Source organism: Nipponia nippon, unplaced genomic scaffold, assembly GCF_047370975.1.
Source record: "Nipponia nippon isolate SJK-2023a ecotype South Korea unplaced genomic scaffold, ASM4737097v1 scaffold_9, whole genome shotgun sequence".
NCBI classification, from domain to species: domain Eukaryota; kingdom Metazoa; phylum Chordata; class Aves; order Pelecaniformes; family Threskiornithidae; genus Nipponia; species Nipponia nippon.
The window spans coordinates 28,517,627-28,542,223 of NW_028262413.1; the positions used below are offsets into that span (position 1 = coordinate 28,517,627).

Below are 24,597 nucleotides of genomic sequence, written 5' to 3' on the forward strand. Positions count from 1 at the left end.
GCCTGGGTCACGTGGGGCGGGGCCGGCGGCGGAGCTGAGGCGAGCGGAGCGGAGCGGAGCGGAGCCGCGCGGCGGGAGGCTGAGGGGCGGCTGCGGCAGGCGCGATGGGGCAGTGCGGCATCACCTCCTCCAAAACCGTCCTGGTCTTCCTTAACCTTATCTTCTGGGTGAGCCCGGGGGCGGCTGGGGAGGGTGAGGGTCTCCGGGCGCGGGGCTGCCTCTCCCGCAGCCCTGCGGTGAGGGAAGGGCCGGGCAGGCCGCGGCGCGAGGCCCAGCCCTGAGGGCGCTGCGGGCCCGGCCCGGGCCGCCTCGCCGCTGTCCGGTCCTCGCTCACGTATGGCAGCAGCTGGGAGCCCCCTCACCCCGCGCCACCTCGCCGGTTCAGTTTGTATTTAAGCGCTTTCTCTTAACAGGCGTCTGGGGCACCTTCGCGGGGACCCGTGTTTTAGCGGTGGGCGCAGCCCCTTCCTTCCCAGACCACCTCCCCCGCAAAGTTCAGAGGTGGATGAAGCTGAATCTGTTGCCTCAGTAGCCTGGCAGTAAAGGTTTAAAGAGCATTAGGGATCTTGAGGTAGAGACGCTTGTGTAATTGAATACAGCTTGAGTTGTATTATTGAGGTTTTCAGGTCTCTGCCAGTTTAATTTCTGTAGAGCTGTTATGGCCATCTAGGTTTTGGCCTTTACTTTAAGAATGTCTGTCCCAAATACTTAGTGGTAGGTATGGAGCACCATATTCTTCCTTGTATTTTTAACACAAAATTAGGAGATATGTGTATAACTTAATAGTCCAAAAGTAAGTCTCATGTTTCACTTCTTCCAGTAACCACAGTTGCATCGTAGTATTTATGCATCGCTTAAACCTGCCACAACTGCAGTCGTGCTGACAGTAAGACAAAAGCTTGCCTGGGCTGGCGGAATAGTAGGTTGCTGTAAGCAACCTTTCTCAGGGTGGACATATAGGCTGTAGCTTGGTGTTGTATTAACTGTGATATTTGGCCTGTCAGAATAGCATAATTCTAAAGAAATGAAATCGAGTTAAAGAATATTCTGTAGACTTTAAGAATTCATTTTCTGCATTTAGCTACCGCATTTCTCATCCTCTAATCCCAGCTCCAGGAGCAGGTCTGTTGTCCCAGCTGTTCAAAGATTTCAGCTTTGAAAAAGTAATAGTGGGTAACAAGATATTAGAACATAAAAATGTAGCTATATATAGCTACCTCATTTAATATTGAAAGCCATGTGAAATCTAACAAGTGTTACAGGATAAATGTTCTTGTCTAAATTTTTACAAAGGAATGCCTCTCATGGGTGCCTAAAAATGAATTATGGTCAGGGAAAATGCATATCTGTGCAGTCTCATCAGCATTTGTATACAGCTGTCCAGAGAGATGAGCAGTAAATGTGAGGCATATTTGACTTTAAGTAGTGCATACCAGGAATCTGTAATTTTGACTGAGATGTATAGGCTTCGTTCTTTATCTTTGAAATATGAGGTAGCTACATCAAGCTTTTAGTACAGCCATTTGTTTGGAATCTGCTTTGTTGGGTGTGGCTTTTTGTTACATGCATATTTGCAAATGGCATTAAAAAAACTATGATAGCTGCTACGTCATACTTGAAGTTTTTGACTGGGCATGTAGTTGTTGTGAGTTGCATTCTTGATGGCATCTTGAAGTAATGTTTTCTTTAGTTGCTGATATAAATGAACACAAATTCTGTATGCGATTTCTCTCCCACCCCAAAAGCTTAGTGATAGTTTTGATATATATTTGAAAGGTATTGTTTGTTATTTGCTGCATTTAGCAATTTAATTGCATGTTGAAATTTGCAATTATTTTGCTTAAACAGTAGTGGGTACAAAGTTATTTTGTGTAATGCTGAATCTAGCGCTTTAGAATTTTTAATGACCTTTTTTGAGACAAACTTGACTTAATTTAAAATGGACAGACAGTATTTAGATAGGATGTACTTCATGTCAAATTAAGATGTCACCAATCTTGTGTTATGTAAACCATCTCCAGCTTAAGAATTCAGCTTGTGCTGATAGCTTTTTGACAGATAGGTAACTGTGTTGCTTGTGCTGGAACAACGTTACTGCTTGTCAGCCACATGTAGAAGGAGGCAGGTTTTCTAAAAGTGAGAATTACAAAAATCAATGTTTTTCCTCTCTTTAGCAAGCTATAGCCTAAAAATAGGAAATCTACACACTTTCATCAAAAGTAGTACATCTTCACTTTTAAATGGCGAAAGAGAAAGAATTCCAGCTCTTGATCTAGCATGTTTCATTTGCTGACTGTTGATGTTAATGTTTGGTGCCCATCTAGTTGACAATGTAATTGCTTCTGTGCTATAACAGAAATCTTCTGCTTGTCATTCATATGTAGTTCCAGTTTTGATAATTAGATCATCCATATTTCCACTGAGACTTGACAATAGGTAACTGCCTATAATTGGTCAAGTAACTATGAAACCTCCTTTAATTGCTTTTATAAATTTAATGTGTCTCTATAGGGTATCATATATAAATCTTATGTATTATGATCATCATCATCTTCATGGTCATCTGTAGTAATGGCAAGTTGCTTCTGCATAGTTTGCTATCAGAAGTTCTTCAAGAGCAGCTGATCAAAGTGAATTATACCTTCCCTCCTGCCCATGGGTCTCATATTTGTGGGAGGATGTGAATGTTCAGAGTGTTTTGGTAAATGTCTTATGAATGGAAGATGTTGAGAAAATTATTGCTTCTGCTGCTGAAGAAAAAGCAGATGTGTTTTTGTTATACTCTGTAGTCTAGAATGTAACTTTTAAAAAAATTTCTTTCAAGCGGTCTGAAAAAGGCAGATCAGGCTTGCTGACAGGTCATAGCCATACCCACTCATTCATCATCTATGACTGCTGACTTTAATAACCCAAAGTCCACTCAATTTGCCAGTGATTCTACAAGTTAATCTCCTTTTAGAAAGTCTTGTGCTACTTATTAAATTTTCTAGTTGATGCTATTAAAAAACGATCTTGTTTCTGTATAGTCTTGTGAAAACTTTTTTCACATCCTGTTAAATTCTTATGTTAACTGTACATTCCTACATGTTAATAATTACTACAGTTTGGGTTTTGTTTTTTTTAAGAAAATGGACTGCGGAAGCTATCTTCCTCTCACAGCAGGATGGGTGCTAGTTTATCATGTCGAAAGCTGGATGGGCTTCACACACCTTTTCAAGTTTTTGGTTGGTACTTTGGCAGTTTAGCTGAGTTGTATTTGCATCGAGTACATCTACCATAGACACATATATTGCCTTAAAAGCAAAATACTGCAGGAAAACAGCATCATGAGGAGTAGCCATCAAGAGTAGCATGACGCAGATCTTGCATGAAACACTTATTTGAATTTTGGATAATTTGGCAGAGTGCTTAAGCTCTAAGGTACTTTACAAAGAAACGCATGGATAAGAAGCATCAGTTAAAACTTGCCCTTCTTAGAAAGATCAGAGGAATACAGATCAGATTAGTATGTTTCTTAGTGTTTTGTTGTTATGAATTAGTTTTGGAGTAGACATGATAAATGGCAAAGGAAAATCAGTCCTTCGGTTGACCTTTATCTTGTCTTAAGTTAGTGCAAGATCTATTTGGTCAGCTAGTGACTTCATTTTCATTTAGATGATGCTGAGTCCTTTTCTTCAAGGAAAGGTATTGCATAGGAAGTAATTGTGATGTGAAAGATAATACATCTTGGAAATAATGAAACTTCTAGTACATATATTCTCGGAAATATTTTTGGTGGAGTGGAAATCCCAACATTGATCTGTCTGAGAATTTAGGATGTGGTGTGGGTTGTTTTTTTTTTTTTTCAGTGGGGAAAGATTAGAATGACTGGTATGACAGGAAAATATTAAATGATAATTAAAAAAAAGTTAAAATAGTTGATAATCAGAAGTATTTTTTCATATCTTGATGAAATGTTGAATATGACCAATTACAAACAAAAGATGATCCTAAAGGACTTCAGAATAGCATGTTTTTCAAAAAAAACCCTTTTGTTAAAATACAAGTCTGCATTGATTTGAAAGAGGAAGAAATAAATTTATCTGGAACAAATATCTAAAGAATACTGTCAAATGTGTTTATTTTGTGAACTCTTAATTTAAGGCTTCATCTGGTGGCTTGCATAATTCAGTTGAAAGCAGTTTGAAGAAATGAGATGGAGAGAAAAATGCTAGGGAAATGCTTTCAGGCTTATGTTTAGGGTACAGGATAGATGTATAATATTCAGAGACACTTGTAGTCTTGCTTTGGAAAAGGGTGTCTGTCTATTCTATATTCCCAAAGAATATGTCTGCTTTGATAGCCTGCTCTGCTAAAACAGTACCTATTACCCTGTGCTTGCTTTGAGGTTTTTTTCTTCAACTCTGTGTCATGCGCCTTGAGAAAAGGAATGAACTCTGCTTCTGCAATACTTTCAACTCAGTCATTGTGAACTAACTTTTTAAGTTGCTCTTGCAATTATTTAACTGACTTGAAATCATTAATTTTGCAATTCATTTGACTAAGCTATTATAAAACATTCTTTGGTATGATTGTTTAGAGAAATCTGAAGGCTTCAGTTCTGTACAGCAAGAATGCTTTCTACAATTCTGTCCTCACTTTACAACTTAGGCATGCTCACCACGGTACAGTAACCATAGTATTAGAAATTATGTAGTATTCTCTTAGAGGAACTATGTGTGCTATCCTTAAAAGGAGCTGTAGCTATCAATGTGTATGTCGTGTGTTTTGGGTTTCTGGTAGAAAAGAAGAAAGAAAATGCAGCAACAGGAAAATTCGTTGAAATTCAGCAGTAGAAAGAAAAAGCAGAAAAGTGGAGCTCTCTTCCTGTCACACATAGGAGTAAGCCAAGTAATTTTTCTGTTTTACTGGGAGCTTCAGAATTGTTTCTGCTATGGACTCTAAAAGCTGGGGTAATGAGAAACTTCTTGAGAGGTTTTTGGTGATCAGAGACTATGATTGACAGATGATCCCAAAGGCTACATATCAGGAATTACTTGACTGAAGCCTTTTTTGTCCTGAAGGACAGTCACTTCTGGATGTCAAAGTTGAATGTTTTGTGCTTCTGCTGCTGTGGTAGTGAAGTGAGTGTATTTGCAGGATTGTGTAACTGTTTGGAATCCCATGCATTAAAGAAACTTAATTTTTTATTAAAAAAATTAGGATTTACAGTTCTGGAAGTGTCATGCCCTCTCTGAGTGTGTGTTTGGGGTTTTTTTTCCCCCCCTCCTTACAATATTTGGACATGGTAGCAAACATTTCAGATAGCAAGCATGGGCTGGGCCCTGATTTTTGGTAGGGCTTCAGTTTGTTTTTAAGTAACATGGTAGTGTCATTTATGTTTCTTTACAGGATGAGTTTCAAGTCTTTGCCTGAGATTTTTCAGGATTTTTTTCCGTCTGGTCTTTTGCTTAAAAGTAGAGCCAATACCTAATAGAAGCAAAAACAACTTGCAAAGCTAAATGTGATATCTTTGAGTAGTACATGGAATTTGAAATATCACTTTACCTGGTGAAACTTTGTAGCATGGAGTAATCATCATTGTTCTTGTGCAGGGCAAGGAAGCTGGAAACAGTGGAGCACCAGGTCAAGTTACAACCCTGATGACTGTAAAAGAACGGCTATATTGTTAACATCCCTTCTAGTTTAAGGGGGGGGGGGGGGGGGAACCCTCAGTCTGCTGGTGCACTGCCTCTTGCAATTAGTGATACTTAAAATATGTAATGCCAAATGCAAAAGCAGCCTAGCTCAGCCTTTTGCTTTAGCTGCAAAAGGATTTGAATTTGAGGGTTTTATGCATAGTGTTACAGAATTGAATTTGGCTAGTATAAACAAAGCAGTCTGACTTGAATTTTACATGGCTTTGTTTCATAAGCCTTTAAAATATTTCTAACTATGTTACAAAGTTGAATGGAATTGCTAGTTTTCTTCTCCCAAAGGATTTTGTAAGACAGTTATACCTCAGTGTTCCAGTTAAATTACTATTGATGAGAACAAAGTAGAAGAGTGCCAGGAAGCCATTGGGTTCTAAGGTGGATGGGTACCAATTTAAGCAAGCAGAGAAAATGTCAAGTGTCGGTGTGTATTTGTTTCAGAGGGGAGTGGAGATACGGAGTAGCAAAGTGCTGAAAAGAATGTAAGAGAAATAAACAACAGAGATATCCTATAGGGCCTTTGAAGTTAAAACTGAAGAACTGGATTTTGAAGGACAGAAAGCTGAAAGAAACTTAAAGAAGCGGATCAGGAAAACTCTTTCCCTATCTGACAGTGATCAGGCTATGAATATTCTAGTGTTGGAGAGAACTGAAAATGTCGGAGAAATACAGTAGAAGTCAAATAATGGAAAAGTAGTGTGAAAAAAAACCCCACTTTTTAAGATACTGTCTGAAGAAGCCCCAAAACTAGGTGGCAAACCACAATAGCAGTGTCCCTACTTATGGGCAGGAAATGTTCAGGCGTTGGTATGCATGGAGGAAAAGTAACTGTTATGAAGAATGAAACTGATATAACTGTAGACCCTCAAGAAACTCTCCTGGAGTGTATTTAAAAAAAAAAAAAAAGGCATGTGTGCATCAGACTAGAAAGGCTGTGAGAACAAAGATACACTGAAGTTTAACATAAGGAAAGTAATACACAGGTTGGGAAGATGATCCTAGGACAGGATCCAGGCAGAAAAGGTGAAGGACTGTTAGTGTAGAAGATGTTTTCTTACTTTTTTTTTTTTGCTTCTTTTTATCAAAGATGATGCACATGGTCTATCTGAATATACTGTAGGTGTGTTTTACAGTCCCAGTCTTTAAAGATGCTTTAGTAGTGGAATAACCAATAATTGGCATTAGAGTGGTATCTGTATTACTACCAAATTTTACCAATCAGCAATGGTAAAGTTGGCAGTAGTAGGAATTTCTAAGTAGGTGTCCTTACTGAAAAGGTAAAATACTCCTTTTACCTAATTGGATGTCAAGTGTGTTTTCTTCTAACATGTAATACTTTACTGCTACCTTCATTTTCTTGTTCACAGAGTATGTATTTTTCTGAAAACAGTGAATAAAATGCAGATTCTAAAGGGACAAATACTGTTCTTTGGCCTAGTCAATTGAAAGAGTACAAAAAAAAGTCAAAAACTCTTTTTTTGTGGGTTCTATTGTGGTCCCAAAGTGAATAAAATTCAATAGCAAGGTAAACAACAAAAGTAACATGAAGGAGAAAACTTGTCCAAAGATTTTATATCTTTACAAAGCATTCATCGGATCTGTTTGGGAGCAACATTAGTGGGGTAGTATAAGGAAGCATGAGTTTGTAAATGGAGCTGCAGTGTCCGTGGTTGATAAATAAATGATCAACAGAACAAGTAGCTTAAAGATCTTATTTACCAGTCATCATCATAGCTAGCCAAAATTTTAGCTTTCAAACTGCTGTAGTGTGTGATCATTACTGAAAAGATGAAAGCAGTTCTTGGTATGTGTTTGCAGCCTACTTAGAAAAAAACAACAGCGACAAAAAAAAATCCAAACAAAAAACCCCACCCACAACAACAAAAACCCAAACCTGAAACTGTTTCAGGGTATATCTAGACAGTGTGTAGCCTTGTATACCTCAGTGCATGTGAAAGGTGAAAGCTGACTTTGTGAAATAGGCATGGGTTTAAGAGGCCATATTACACCAGCTCAAAGATGGGGAGAAAGTTTACTCCCTTGAAGAATCCAAAATTTTAAATATGCTTTCCTATAATGCTTTGGGTGATGTTTATCATTGCACGTATTGTCATTAGATCTTCCAGTTTTCCCTCCAGTTCTTTGCATCCTTGTTTGGCTTTTAATAACTCCTTAAGGGCCCATGCCAAAGCAATAATATCAAGCTTTTTCTGAATTGTAAGAGGTCTATGTATTTTTAAATTTTTACTCTGATCAAAAGAATGTCTAATTGTTCAAGCCTTTTGCAAAAAACTGTCTTCATTAAGTGTACTTGTCTTGGCAGTCTTTTTAAAGGTCAATTCATCCTTAAATAAGAGTATGCCACTTCAGGTTCAGTACTACAAGTTAGATGCAAACAACTCTAAAAGGATGTGTGAATGCTGAATAACCAGTCATCTCGCTAGAGCATGCATGTGACCTGGCATAGATTCAGGAGCTGCTGCCATCTCTATTCAGAGCCTTGAGCAGATTAAGTTCGAGAAGTCTTCCTTCAAGCCTTGTTTCTCAAAGACTTATTTGAACTGTGTACAGTTCATATATTTGGCTTCTATTTAATGATAGGAAATGCATGATTGTAAATGTGGTAGTTTTTTATTCAAATGTATTTGACTTGAGCAAGTTAGGACTTATGCAGTTTTACTGTTTGGATAATAAGCATTGAGATTTGGATGATTTTGTGATTTTTTTTTTTTTTTTTTAATTATCCTTGTGTCTTTACTTGTGATACAGATTTCAGTTTCTCTAGGTGATTCCATTATTGAGAAGCAAATTATTTATGTGCATGGTACTGTTCTGGGGTTTTGGTTTGATTTTTTTTTTTCTTTTAAAAAGCACATGTTCAACTTTATTCTTGGGTTGCAACAGGTAATAAATGTGCATTTAACTGGTGCAGCACTAATGAATATAGATTGCATACTTTGTGTAGGTAAAAGTAGCTCTTTGTCTTTATCTGTTGTCACAGTATTTGTTTTATTTACATTAAAATATAACATGGTACTATGGAGGTCGAACAAAACCCAGTTGTGCTGAGGACCAGATGTTGAAACTCCTGAGTTGTGGTGAGGGAGGAAGGACCTCAGGCTAGTCTGGTCCCATGGACTGAACAGTTAGCAGTTAGCACAGTAAATGCACTCATCTTCTGGTTTAGTTTCATCCAAAGTGAGTCCTGTTATACGCTCCTAAGACTATTCAGTGATGCAAACCAGAAGGTAATAAGTGAGAATCATCAGAAGATAAGCAAAAAGGATTGCTTCAAAAGCACTTTCCTAATCCCAGCTAAAATGCTGATTTAGAGACCTCCCCCCCTTCCTGGTTTAGAGCAGTCTGAAGAAAACACTAAGCATCACATGGCTGTGATGTGAAAGGAAAAGGGAAGGCATTTGAAACTTGTTTTCCTGTAAACTGACTGGGTGGTGTTGCTGTTTTCATTGTTCTGTGATAGGCTGGGTATTGTACCTGTTCAAAAGTAGTGATAAAACTGTGATGATGCACAGGAAAGGAGCTTTAATCTTCATAGGCACCTTTGCTTTCAGGACTCTCCCCACCCCCCCCACCCCCCCCCCCGAAGATTACTTTTTGAAGTGATTCTGAGCAAGAGATAGCAGTAATTTTTAAGGGTATGGTCGCCTCATCAAGTAGAGGCAATGTTTTTATCTTCAACTTCCATATTATTCTAGTGCAAGGTTTATAGACATATGAATACACACTGCTGTTCCCAAAATCTATAGCTTCTTCCACAGAAACACCAGTTCCACAACCTTCTTTAGAAGCAAAACCTAAGGCCAAATGCTGTCATGGATGATTAGTCATTATAGAATCATATGTAGAAAGGGTTTAGTGAAGCCTTCAGACAGGCTGCTTTAATCTGAGAAGTTTGAAGAAAAATCTGCCTTTCCAGTAGTCATTACAAAATATTAATTTTTTTTAACAAGCACAGAGTGTGGCTTTTCTTAGTTTCTGAGACAATATTTAGTCTCTGTACTTTGTCAGACTCATCTGTCATAATACGGGAAGAGCAAAGTTTCTTAAAATATGTATGCTTCTTGAAGTAGGGAAGGAAAGCTAATGACAGATTTTTAAAGGTTAAACTTTTTTGTTTCAAGTATATTCTTTAAATATATCTGCTCATGCAGTTTATGAACCAGATCCTTCTTAGAAAAGAAGGAAGCCACTTAAATTTCACACAACAGAGAAGGACAAAGGGGTTCACAAATGGTTCTGATGTCAGTTTTGTGGTATATTTTCTGTGCCCAATGCTAGCCACAGCTGTGTTTTTCCTATGTCACCTTGCAATATACCATATTTCTAACAAGCATTTTAGTTCTTAGAAATGGGAGATTACATCACTGTCCTGTCATTCACATGCTTCATTGCTAGGCAACAGTTAATGTAATTCCATTGTTCAGTGACACTACTTTGAATATTTGCTTTGTGTACAGAAATTGTATGTCTGCATTTTGCCATGTTGTACCTAACATGGCAGGATTTGTATAGTTGGATTAGCATTTCAACATCTTTTGTGCAAAGGAGCAATTTTGTAATAGCTTGTTCACTTAAGATTTTCTTGTCTGGGGAAGGTATCTTGCTGTTGGTCTTTGACTGTTACTGAATTTTCAGTTTCACTACCATTATGTCTACATAGCACCTTTTATTGGATGAATGTGAGCCTCCTGGATGCTTTTAAGATTCCTGTGGAGTACACACTTACCTTCACTGCAGAAAGAGGCAGAGAGGTGAAATACATTGCTCAAATCCATGCAGAACTAATGATACTTTTGAGCTGGGTCTTAATACCTTTTTCTTTGACATTATGTTTCTTTAACAAAGTCCTGCAGGGGATATTCCATACGTAAAATATTATTCTAGTAGTGTCTATGCAGTATTGTTTTATAGGAAATAGTTGCTGTAATATTGCAGTATTTTTAGTATATAATAGCAAAAAGTGCTGAAATACTAGGTACCAGTTGTCTTATGACTTGTCTTGTTCTGTGCCACACTGAACAGGTTGCCCACGGAAGCTGTGGAATGTCCATCCTTAGATTTTTCAAGACTTTGGACAAAGCCTTGAGCAACCTGGTCTGAATTCATTGTTGACCCTGCTTTGAGGAGGAAATTGAACTAAATGATCTCCTGAGGTCCCTCCTGGTCTGAATTATTAATTGATTCTTTGATTCTACAATAGCATGACCCAGCCTTGTAGTATTATACCTATTGGAACTAGCTATATGTGTGTCTGTTGGCCCTCGTCTTCGCAGTGCAGGGATAGGAGTGGTTACAAGGCCACTGAGTGGGAAAGGAGGGCTGGAGGCAGCCTGCAGTGTTCTTCCTCAGATCAGAACTGAAGTGTGTAATGAGTGTTGAGTGAACTCTTGTGTCCAGGGTATGGATTGGATTGTAATGGGGACACTACCCTTTACAGCAAAAGAAAAGTCCCCAGATCATAGCTTAGCTGTTGCATCTTCTAAGTGGATTGTTTTAGCTTAGCTTTGTATTGGGACACCAGAAAAGTGTGTCATGAAATATTCAAATTATATTGTCCATCATTGCAAATCAATTGAATATAAATGTTTCATTTTAATATATAGCAGGACTCTTTCATTCTGCAGCAAGTGCGAAGACGGTTATGAAAGACATTTGTAAAGCAAAAATTGATAAGGCCCTTTTATTTTGAAATAAATGTGTTAGCTGGCTCCTGAAGCAACAGCTGTCTGTCCTTCACTAGGTCTGCTCAGCTTAAAGCTAATGAAGGTATTGATGTGTTGGGATCCCTGTAACTGTAAGGCAGGTAAGGTCATATCAGATTGATATAAGTGCTCTGTCTTAGTGTTTTAAATCTATATAGTGGCAGATCCGTTCTACAGGTCTTATTTGAAGTAACTTTAACTGATTGTTTTGTTTGTTTGTTTAATAAAACCATTTTGTACGATGATCCTTCCAAGAACATCTCTCTTAAAAACTGGAAAGTTTTATAGTATGTGTCTCTAGGTATTTGGTTCTCTCTTTTAATAATTGGTGTTTTATCATTGTTCCTACCTGCTTTGTTGGTTAGAATCAGGTTTTCCATTGCTGTGAAAGCTTCAGAAAGGCTGTTGTTTCTAGCAGTTCATCTTTCCCTAGCAGAGGTTAAAGTACGTGATGTGTGTATCTATTCTGTTCTGACATTAAATCATAGGTAGTAATCAGCAAAATGGAAGAATAAGTAGTAGGTAAATAATGGGCAGATAAAAGAACTGCATACATGTTCTGAAAAGCTGTTGAATAGCAAACAACTTGCCCCTTGGATGGGCTGGAATCCTGTTCTCAAAAGTATAAGACAGTTTGTGAAAGCCAGACTATGTAGAAAGTGTAGTTCACAGCATGGGAAGGAAGTACTTGAGAACAGGGAGCAAGATTTTGGTATTCATACCATGGTTACCCTCGTTTCTTGACTACATGCCTCAGAAGACTTCCATAGTGTAGTCAAAACTTAATCTGCCTAGATTAAATGTAGTTTGAAAGCTACTGGCTAGCCTCCATTTGAGATGTTCCTCATAAACATATGCTATAACCTAGCAAAGATGTCTAAATTAAAAAAAAAAAAAAAAACCCAAAAAACAACTAATTTCTGAGGAAGATTACTTTATGGTGTTCGATAAAATAATTGTTGCAGAATAGCCTTGCTGGAGGGTTTGGCGTTCAAAGAAACTTAACGTGTTGTTGTGTCTATTGTAGGCAGCAGCAGGCATACTGTGCTACGTGGGAGCCTATGTGTTCATCACGTATGATGACTATGATCACTTCTTTGAAGATGTCTACACACTAATTCCAGCAGTTATTATCATAGCTGTGGGAACACTTCTTTTTATTATTGGACTTATTGGGTGCTGTGCCACAATTCGAGAAAGTCGCTGTGGACTTGCTACGGTAAGTTGCAGAGTTTCTGTGTGATAGTGTTTGCCTGTTGTATATTTGGCTGCCTTCCCTTTTAATAGACTTCAAAAATATTTTGAAGTTTATTCTAATCTTATTTTATAGCCTTTAATGCTCTCCCCTTATATTTTGTTATGAACATCTTATCTCATTAAAAAATGTAGAAACATATGATTAAGTCATAACAGTTTTTAAACCTCCCTTTTATCTGTTCTGGTTGAAAAGCTGCAATTGGAGAGGGAGAAAGGTGATTTGGGAGCCGCCTTGTTTTAAGTATCTCGCATCGAGGTTAACTGAGGGTTATTGTGATGCCTAAATACTTTTCTTTATGGCTTAATTTGGACACTTTGTTTGCAGTATTTCATGCCATGTGTTACCAAGCATTTTAACTGTAGTTTTAGCTTGAGAATTAGGTAGGAGAGAGGCCAGTATTTAAACTGTCCCTTTTTGTTTGTTTGTTTTGTTGGATGCTGTGTGGACTTCTTCAACAGTTTATTTTAAAACTGCTCTTAAATATACCAAGACAAATGTGTAGCTTGCTGTCTCTGTCGGTTGTTACAGGGCTTAATTCAAAGAAACATTCCTTTAGTTCATCTACCACTCTTAGTAACAGCCTGGGTAGCTTCTTTAATGTGACATTCCTATTTATCTCACAGAAGGAAGATTGAAAGAAACACTTGATTAAAGCACTCCAGTATGGTGTTTTCACTCCTAATGATCAGCACTTGCCTGACTGGGCAGCTTCTTATTACTTGGTGAAGCTACGAACACTAAAGTTTCTTGAATGCAGTTAATTCTGAGCTCATTTGGCCAACTTAGTTGCCTGCTTTAAGTTACCTGTTAAAACCTTACCTGAAAAATTACTTTGAATGGCAAAATCTATATGGAGACTTTCAGAAGGTAAAATGGGTAAAACTATTTGCATGAACGCTCTTGATTGTATTTTACAGTTTGTGATCATCCTGCTCTTGGTTTTTATCACTGAAGTTGTGGTGGTGGTTCTTGGATACATTTACAGAGCAAAGGTAATAACTTCTCAATTTCAGTACGTGTGTTGTTGTGAACTGTGACCAAAATACAGAGGTGTAGTCTTCACTGTATTTGATTCTGTGGAACTGTTAATGGGTATTTGTTAAGGGAATAAAACCAAACCTCTAAGTGGGTTAATTTGAGATACTGATATCTTAAAATTTAGAACACTAATATTCTTCAAAGTAAAGCAGAAAGTTTTCTCGTAAGCAAAACACTAGCTGAAATATATCATTAACAGTTGAACAGTAGAGGGGACTCATGGTAATTGGTACCTTTCCATTTTCCAGATGGTCTTCTAATTTATTTATGCTTTGACTTTGTAAATGATTTAGGTTACACAGTATTTGAACATAGGGCATATTGGTTTGATATGCAATAATTTAAATGTTGTCTTCTGTTTTGGTATACAAACTAACACTGCATGATAATAAAATCAAATAGATTGTATGTGTTAATGTATACCGTCTAGCTTTATACAGGTTGTTGACAAGGGTTATGGCTAAAGAAATTATGACTTCTCCCACTGTTTGTTTAATGGAAGTTAAGAAACAGGACCAGAAACATGACATTAATTGTGTTTCCACCAGCATAGTATGTGGCAGAAATATACCACATCGTATTAGAGATACCACAGTGTAGCTTGAAGTAAAGAAATCCAACTTGCACAGTTTTACTGCCTTTTGTTAAGTCTACACCTAAATTTTGCCTAAAATTAGCAGGAAAGCCATTTGTACTTATGACATGTAGTATGATCGCATTGTAGGACACTCCAGTGACATCTTAATAGCAAGCTGAACTACAACACCATTTACCTTTCTTTGGCCTTCTGTGTTTATATAAACAACATAGGTCTTGCTAGTTCAGTATTCTCTCCTTCTTGCTTTCTCCCCTGCTGTCCTGGAAGAAACGGTGAGGCAACCACCAAGTAAAATCTAGAGTTTTTCGTTGGTTTGCAAAGGAAGGCTGCCTTGAGTAAGCAGCTAACGAGAGGACCTTGAACTAGACATTATAAATCTGGCTTAATAACAGTTAGAGCATGTCTGTTGAAGCAACCTATTGTATCAGCGATGCTTAAATGCAGGATATATTGTTCTCATGGTCTACATCTGATTTCTGGTATCTTGGCAGTGCACTGAGAAGATCATTTGGTACTCAGAAGCTTGTAGTGGAAGTAGTCCTTAGAAGCAGCTGAGGAAAACAGTACAATTCCTGGAGAATGGGAAACATGTTGCATTCTTACATGTTAACTTGAATGGTTGCCTTCTGCTTCAATACTTGCAGAGGTGTAGTGTAGTACAGTATAGTTATTCAGGAATTACTATGGATCTGATCTGGACTAAGCTGTGGTGATCTTATTCTCTTCTGTGTTCCAGTCTTAAAGTGGCTTGCACTCTTCCAGTTAACAGCATTCAGAGCAGATAAGGCAGATGCATAGATCCTTCTTCCTTAGCCCATCTGAAATTACACATTTTAAACACTCAAATTGGATTGGTCCCAGCTGCATGTTCCTGTTGCCTCTCATTTTTTGTCTTGCTACCATACAGTTTCACAGCTGCAGGTAATGCAGGGTCAGAGCTTGGGGGAAGAGGGAAGGTAGTCTTTTTTTGGTGGCAGCATGGTCTTACATTAAGCCATTTGTGGGAGTCAGTATTTGAAAACTAAATCTTAAATCCTTTGAAAGGACGGACAGGTTTTGTTAGTAAAAATGGCAGTTTTCTACTACCCTGCAGCACTTAGCATCTTAAACTATTGTTTTCAAGTACAACAGGAGTGTCGGAAATAAATTTATTACTAGTGAATTGGGAGGTGAAATCTGCTTAGATTTCTAATTATTTTTGCCAGGATAAATAAGGCAGCTCTGTGCTTTGCTAATTTTTTTCTGTTGTTTCTGACATGGCATGTATAGATTGTGGGTTGTTTTGGTTTTGTTTTGGTTTGGGGTTTGTTTTTTTTAAAAAGGCACCCAAATCATATTAGAATTACTTTAGTGTTAACTGTACAAACTTCCAAACAAAACTTTACAAACAAAAGGAAAGACTGAAGTCATGGCCCTTGTTCAGCAAAACTGTTGGTACCAAGTGAGAATCAGTATAATGTCTCAAGAAAGTGGCATTGTGCCCTTTTATGTTAAGATACAATGACCGTTCTTAAAATCGCTTAACTTGCCAAAGTGCCTCTGTAAACCTGCATGTGTGGATCCAATTCAGACTCCTTCAGAGCAATGTGAAGCGTGCCTAGGTCATATTGTGATACTGGCTTGCTGCAGAATCTGCTAGCATTGGTCCCTATCAGTAAAAGCAAGGTTTTTTTATAAATGACAGTAGGGATTGAACAGGCTGTTGGTTGGTTGAGGACTTACTGGCTTTTTTCCCCTGGGTAGAGTAGTTCACTCTCTTAATTTTTCATAAAACCTGCCAGTTAGCTAGAGCTATTGACTTCTGTTTGCATTGTGTGTAATTTGCATGGCTTTCAGGCATAATGTTGCCCTAATTGAACCATAAGCCAAATGATATACAAGCAAGCACTGAAATAAATGATTTTAAAACTTATATGACAAATGGAACAGCTGTTTTGTTACATGAATCAGAGTTGTAAATCGCATTAATTAAATCATCAAACAATGGATTTTAAGCTAGTCTGAAACAAGTTGCCTGTGCAGGCTGAATTGATTTTTATTCGTATGTATCTTGATACAGATTTACTTGTAAAGATAACCAGCATTCTTGGGTGGGGGAGAATGAAGCTTCTGCTATTGCTGCAGAAAATTCTTCCATTAAAGCATTTAAGGGAATGATGTGTTGGCAAGACCTTCCTACTGTAACTTGCAAATCTAAAGAATATGCATGCTTAGTTATTGCTCAGCCCTAGATTACATTCCTTGCACATAATTCCTGTTGAATGTGATAGAAAAAAAAAATCAATTCAGAGCTAATCTTACTATTGTACAAATGTTTAGCTACACCAAACTTTCTGTGCATTTAAGTAACAGTTTACAGTGAAACATATTACTTAAAAGGTTCTAGTAAGATTTCCTCCAAAATGGGCATCATAAGATGCTTTTTGGGGGGACAAGTAATGATTCTTGGGTGGCATCCATTTCTAACAAATGTACTTGACAGCATCTCTAGCAGCTTGACTCATCTGCAGTAGCTTTAGGAGCTATTCCAGTAACTGTTGCTATGTACAATGTACTGCCATCAGTGTTTCTCAGGAAGTGTGGGGGGGACTGGGACTGAACAGAGCGTGGTCACTGTGGGGTGGAATAGTCAGCCAAAAGATCTCATCTTTGAGAATTTACCTGTGCTTCAATCAGAATGGGAAGAGCAGGTGGTACGACTTACTCATATCCTTGTGGTGCCAAAGGGAACCAGTTAGTCCAGATGATTATGCTGGTTTTGGTTTGGAACTTCGAAGGAGGAGTAGGAAGTGGAAAGGTGAATGCGTGCTCTTATGGAGAGCCCTTAACTTCACACAATGTCTGCCACAGTGTCATAATAAAAGCAATTTCCTTTCTGAGATACATTGCAAAGCTACTTTGTCTGCAATCTTATGGAAGATAGATGCTTGGTTTTTTTCTTGTCCATTAGCTGCAAGATAGTAACATCTTTGCAAGAGTCAAGTTAGAATTTTAAGAAGCTGTACCACCAAAGTATGCTGATTTCAGATGATAAGGAGTTACCTTGGTTTCCTGAATTGCTGTAATTAGAAATAATTTTACCTAGACCTGTACTACTTCTGTTGGTGTGCTAATGCAGGTGCTTTCCTAATAATTCACAGGTGGAGGATGAAGTTGATCACAGCATTCGGAAAGTATATAATGGATACAATGGGACAAATCCTGATGCAGCCAGTCGTGCTATTGACTATGTACAGAGGCAGGTGAGACAGCGAGACACATGGGAATTCTTCAGTCCTTAAACCACAGATGCTGTGTTGCTCTGCTACCGGTGTAGCATATCTTCCTCTGTTCTGACAAATCTGGGAAACAGCTGATTGGTCAATAAATAGTTTAACTCCATTAAAATTAGGATTATGACATGGTTGATAGGGAAATGCATTTTGTGTAATTGGCTATCTATGAATCAGTGTTTGGATTCAAATATTTAGTACATATGTATTTTTCTGCAATGGAACATAATCTTAATATGCTTGTGTTCTTGGTATTGCAATTAGAATTGCTGTCTCATCCCACTTCTTGACTGATGAATACATTGGCTTTTTACCTATATGATTTTTCAGTTGCGCTGCTGTGGGATCCATAACTATTCAGACTGGGAGAACACTGTCTGGTTCAAACAAACTAAAAATAACAGTGTGCCGCTTAGCTGTTGCAAAGCAGCCCTCAGCAATTGTACTGGCAGTTTGACCCGCCCAATGGACCTTTATTCTGAGGTAAGACAGCTGAAGCATGAACTTATGTAGCCACATGCTTTTGCTGACAATCATTTAATTTTCTCTTTACTGGGAGTGTGAAGTCTTGGTTGTATTTGCTTTAAGAGGAAATAAACATGGTTTCGGGGAGGGGGGGGAACTCTCTGTCCTTTTTTTCATCTGTGATATACTAAGTAATGACTTTTCTTAGCGTTTGGATTATCTTTCTGCCCTGTTTGCTTTTGGGTTTTTTGGTGTGTGTGTCTAAATGTGTTTGCCAGATGGATATATAAGTAGTCTACTTGTTTCAGGGGTGTGAGGCTCTGGTTGTAAAGAAGCTTCAAGAGATCATGATGTATGTCATCTGGGCAGCACTAGCGTTTGCTGCTATTCAGGTAAGAGAATATTCTTTAGCTGTAAACTTTATCAAATGAAATTCTAAACTGCTGTCCAGGTTATTACAGGTATGCACAGGATGATGACAGCTTTAATCCCTACTTGCTTTGAGGATAAATGAACATCAGTCAAAAGGATCTAAACACACTAACACCGAACTTCTTAACCATGCATGGTCTAAAACCTACTGCTATGTGGATGTATATTTTATTAGATTTGAGGATAGCTGAACAGTCAATGTTATATGCAGTAATCTACTAGAATGTAAATGGTAAATTATTTCTTGAAAACTATTTATCAAAGTGTTAAATATCATGAATATGCCCTGATGGCATTTAACACTTGAAGAATTTGCATAGTATTTAATTTCCAACTTTAAAACAGATAGTTCATACTTCATGCCATTTTAGAGGTACATCAGCTTAACTATGCTTCATGGCATACAAATAACATCAGGACCTCCCAGGAGATACACCAGGATTTTTGATAGCATACTCTGCTCTTGTTCAACTGAGCTTTGCATTATTTCTTGGAGATTTCTTGGTTTCTGAACTTAAGCAAAAAAAGATATTCGAAACTGGAGACCCTGCCTACTTAAAATTGAGCACAGGCTGTCTCCCAGGTGAACCTTAATTGTTACAGTTACCCTGGTCATAAAAAAGTAACTGAGGAAATAGACTAATGTGTATCTCGGTATTTATTTAGATTTTTTTTTTTAAAAAGACTGGATCTGTCTTCCAAACTTATCTGTAAAATTGGAATTTTGAACGCTCATCGATTTGGCAGGCTTAGTACATTAATCACATTATTTTCAGACTGTGCCAATGTTATGGCCTCTGAGAAATGTAGTACATATGCTGAATCCCAAGAGACTTGAACTAATTTCAAAGTTACTTTTGTGCCCTTAATAGCATTTGAATTCAGAAAAACATGGTACCTGTTGAGTCGGGCAGTTTAGGCATTTTTGTTCTCAAAAGCAGCCTTTGAGCTGGATGGTATGTTTGAAGGTAAATAATCATTGGCAAACAGTCTTGTGAAAGTATGGTTAAATTTCTATTTCAGTGCTACAAGGATATACTCATAGGTAGCACTGTGTACGGTAATACTGTTGTACTACTGTCCAGAACCAGATTACTTCAGCTATGGACCTTTAAATTTGGTGAGATCTCCTTCAGAAGACTGAGCACAGGGTATTTTTTTAACTGCCATTCTTAAAACTTTAACTGTTAAAGCAATATTTAGTCTGGTTGAACACTGAAATATATATATTTAATGTAAATCAAGGTACTTACCACAACCATGGTTACTGTGGCAGATTTTTTAGGTGGGAAAAAATGTATGTCATGAGGCCGGTTGAGCTGAATCCCAAGAGGAGGCGTTTCCTAGTTTTGGAGTTTGCAGGTTGATTAACGAGTCCGTCCCAAAATGCAGCACAGTCAAAATCCTGTCTGGGATTGGGCCAGAATTTCTGACACATCCTTGCAATGGCAATGTGGCTGCTTGCATCCTTCTGTTATTCCTGGCTCATCACTTCTAGGCAAGCATGTTAGTTGTATCCCATTTGCAGTGGGTGCTCTTTGATTTGTCTCCATGTCAGTAATCAAGCTATTGGCAGAAAGTACATATTGTCTAAACAGTTTGTCAATAAAATAAGAGCATCAGAGAAATTTCTTTGCTAGTGCTGCAGTATAGCGTTTTGAAATCTTTTTGCTTAAAGTTAAAACAAGCTATGTGATACCTGTTTAGAAAACGAATAGAATAAGCATAAATATAGAATAGAGGCTGTTGGGAATACCCTTGAAATTTCTGTCTAGTAATATTCACTGAGCGGTAATCACATTTAAATCTATAAGAGGTCATATTCTTGTATCTTTGCTCCACAGTTTGAATGGTTGTAAAGTCACGTTTTTAAAATGACATTAGTTTCAGTCAATACTAAACAGTATTCAAATTGTTCTATTCTTCATCTCCTGAAACTTAACATAAGTTGTGACATCCTCTTATTTGTAATACAGAATTTAAGTACGTGCTTAGCCTGATTCTCAGCAAAATAGTGTGTGGGCTAACTGAAATGGAGATAAGAATGTAAACTTTGGCAAATGGCCTGTAATTTAGGTCATGTGCTGTAAACTTAGAGGAGTGATTATGTCTTTCCTACCTTTTGGTGAATTTTACTACCTTTCCTATGCTCATTGCATAGGGTCCACTCCGAACTGATTGTTATTTCATATGTTATGCAATAAGGCTGTCCAAAGTTCACTACTTCTAGTAGCTTACAGTCAACAAATTTAGCCTTCAGTACTTCTTTTAAAATGAAAAGACTGAGAAAGAGAATTTTTGCAAGGCTTGGAATTTGTGGGAAACTTAGTCTTTTCTGCATAGAAGTAATTTTTGGTGCGTTCGTGTTTCAGTTACCATGGGGATCTTCCAGTGTGCAATAATTCCCTGGTCTCAACCACAGTAACAGCCCAGAACTATTAATAAATAGGAGGCAAACTGAAGGGAGCAAAGGCATTGCAGTGCAGTAGATGTGCTGCTTGTATAGCTGCAGAGTTAATTCTTAAAGTTAGCTTTTGTAGTTAGTGATTGTTTACAAGATCCTGAGCTTGGCATGTGTATATACAGCCAGTGAACTTGCTTTTTTTGATACAAAAAAACCCAAATTGGTTTGATGAAGGGTTGGATATAGTTACTGCTAGCAGGCAAATTTAAAAAAAAAAAAAACCAACCACGAAACAAACCTTCTGACTGTGGGAGATGTCTAAACTTTTCTGAAAGTTGAAGAGGTGAATGCATGGATCCTTCCTCAACACAGACTTCTAAATTATTTTTTTTTCCACAATATTAAATAGCAACTGAAGAGAAACAGAATGAAATGCCTTAGAAAAGGTTTTAGAGGTGCTAGCATATTTTTTTAAATTATATCATAAATCATTTCTGTAGAGAAAGTTGAAATATGGGAGTTGCTTCTGTGGTTACAGTGAATTCTACCAATATGCTCACTGGCCTCCTAAAGGATTTAAATGGTAACTCAAAAGTTGATTACATGAGGTTTTATTATAGTACCTGATTGTTTCAGATTTTACACAACTGTGTATAAATTATATGTCTTGAGTGAGTCATTGAACAGGATTATCTTTGTGTGAGTAACTGTAAATGTGATGGAACTACTTTTTATTTATTTGACATACATGGCTAGAATGAATTATAGCAAAAGACTAAATGAGGTGTTTCTCTGCAGCACACTCTTCATTTTATCCTTGTTTTGAACAGGGGAAAAAGGATCAAGTTTTTGTACTTGCAGGCTATGAGCCTTCTTCAGAGTTCTGTAGCCATTGGCAACTACTGTAAACTCTCTATTTCATGAGTCCAACTTAAGGGTGTTTTGTTTTGTTTTTTTTTTTTTAAATTGTGGATATTACCTCCTCACTTAGAAGGACTGTGTCCATGAAGAGTCATTCTCTCATGTAACTCTGTTTTGTTGGTTTTTGGTTTTTTTTTTTACTCTGACATGAATGTAACAACTCGAGCAACCTGATCTAGTTGAAGATGTCCCTGATCATTGCAGGATGGTTGGACTAGATGACCTTTTAAAGGTTCCTTCCAACCCAAAGCATTCTATGATTCTATGATAACATATATTTGGGAGTTAGTCTGTGAACTGGAACCACCCAAGTACTGATGGAAAATGAAGAAAGGTGCTGTTTTTACCAACAGGCTGAAGTGCCATACTCTAGATTACTCTCCATATGCTTTCTTGAACCTGAGCTGGTTTCTGTTATAGATCCAAAGCAGACAATGCACTCCAGACAAGGAATATTATTAATCTTTACAGCTTGTTCCTTTCCAGGAAATTAAAAGCTCGTACTAGAATTTCATCATGCCTCTTTATAATCACTGCTTATTTAGACTTAGGTTTTTATTTAGACTTAGGATTTTTAAAACATTCTCTCTTCAGTCTTTCCGCAGACTTAAGTACTGTTACATGTACCATCATTTAGTTTTAAAACTTCTTACATGTGTGATGTTTGCATCAGACTTTATTAAAAAAAGTGAGTAATTCTATTGTCCCAGTGCTGTGTTTTCACTGGGTTTTTGCTGTATCAGTGAAGAAGCTTTATACTTGCTTGTCTGCTCACCCATTTCATTCTTGTTTGCTTTCTGTTCAAGGGTTTTTTAGGGTGGGGTTTTTTGGTGTTTTTTAGAAACTTATTTACCTTCTGGGTGATGCTTTATAATCCAGAGCTATGACAGGAGCCTCTTGAAATATTTGCATCAGTGAGTAAACTTCTATGCGTATGACCAAATCAATACAATCTCTTACTTTACTAGAATCTATTGCCAATTACTGTAGACAACACAACGCTATACCTGATTTTTTTTAGTAGGTGCAGTCTTATTCTACCTTCAATAAAATTGCAACTTCTGTAAAATATCATGCCCTACATCCCTGATTACATTCATGTGATTTAAGTCTTGTAAATGTATATGGGGTGATCATGCCCTAAATTCCTGGCAAAGTTGCCAGCACAGTCATTGTACTGTGAATTTTAACAGCAGGAAAATGTCTAAAAGTGAATAATTCACACTGGAGTTAAGCTTTCTAATATGACATGTTAACAGAGACCAAGCATTTGAAAGATATTTCAGTGGTGAAGTAGGTTCATAAAAACTCTACAGTTTTGCTCTTTCTCATCATAGCAATTAGAGGCTAATGCATTTGAATTTCACTGTGATTTTTCATACCAGATACAGTACCTAAAAATCTGTACCTTTCATAAAAAAAACTAGTAATTTCTTCCATCTCAATTATTGAGGCAGAATACAAGTGGCTGACCAAAAAAACTTTTGTTAAAGATGTCCAAATAGCCTTGCAAGAAGATAATGCTGGAGTTTGTGGCCCTTGCTTTTTGCAGCAGGAAATGAAGCTTTTTCAAGAACAAGGCATCTGTTGCCTTTTACCTTATGGACAGTCTTGTGAAGCATGCTGACAATTTCTGTGCTGAGCTTAAATCTCTTGAAGTACCTTCTTTGCACTTAGCTTGTTTTCTTTTTTTTCCTCCATAGCTTCTGGGCATGTTGTGTGCCTGTATAGTACTATGTAGGAGGAGTCGGGATCCTGCCTACGAACTTCTCATCACTGGCGGAACCTATGCCTAGAAGAGAATGCGAACATGCGGTTCAATCTTATCCCACTTATGTGGAAGGTGAATGGGCCAGGTCTACTGCGATAGCTTTCTTGCCCTAAGCTTAGTCAAAGCACACCTTTCACAGATGAGAACAGCTGTACTGTACACTGGTGATGGGCAAAACAACTCAGCTTTACACACACCCATATAATTACCTGTGACTTTCACTGTTCTAGCCAGCTATTCATGTATCTAAATGTTTTAGTATACTAGTAAACTTTCTAATTTCAGAACCATTTGCAAGTTAAGTGTAATTTGGTTGATATGAAAGTCAAAGGATGTGTGCCTACTTTGGTAGATTACCTCTAAGCATTAACTGGCTCATTCTTGCATATAGAGAGAGGATTTCCTAAACCTTCACTACATGGAACTTTTTTGGCCAAAGTTGTACAAAGGAAGCCAGCTGTTATTTAATTTGAGGGAAAAAAAAAATTTTAATCTTGCCCCTCACCAGTGTCACTTTTTAAAAAACACTTAAGTGAAGTCCAGTACACTTTATATATAAAATTGTAAAATAAAAAAAAAGACTAACCAAAATTTTAGGATCATGTGACTGCAGTTTTGACCGTCAGAGATCAAATCTTTCAAGCATTAGTGGTTTAAAATACAAGCTGGCTTTTCAGGAGTATAATGTATGCACTACTGTTCTATAATGAAATATTTCATTTTTCTATGAAGAGCGGATTTATGTGTTGAGTGAACTGTTAGACTGTAGATCTTAAATTGGTTTGGAAACAATGTAGCCATGTAGAGTAGCAGAGTAGTATGTGAAAGTGATCTCAACTGTAAATAGTAAACCTGATTAAATAAATCTCTGTATATCCTCCCTATAAACATGTCTTGTTTTCTGTTTAAGATTCCAGTGTATTTGTTCAAATGGAGTCCCGGTGTGCTAGAAGCATAAGCTTTAGTACGAAAGCACCAGTTTTAAGTGGCTTCACTTAAATAGATCTGTATTTGGTGGAAGC

General features: G+C 37.5%; 1 protein-coding gene across 1 annotated transcript; it reads left to right on the forward strand.

Moving 5' to 3' along the window:
- TSPAN3 (tetraspanin 3) lies at positions 1 to 24,463 on the forward strand. The gene is made up of 7 exons (XM_087743336.1): positions 1 to 167; positions 12,444 to 12,635; positions 13,592 to 13,666; positions 17,451 to 17,552; positions 17,913 to 18,065; positions 18,356 to 18,439; positions 23,508 to 24,463. The coding sequence occupies exons 1-7, from the start codon at positions 105 to 107 to the stop codon at positions 23,598 to 23,600; spliced, it is 762 nt and encodes a 253-aa protein (XP_087599462.1). The 5' UTR covers positions 1 to 104; the 3' UTR covers positions 23,601 to 24,463.
- The last annotated feature ends 134 nt before the right edge of the window (positions 24,464 to 24,597 follow it).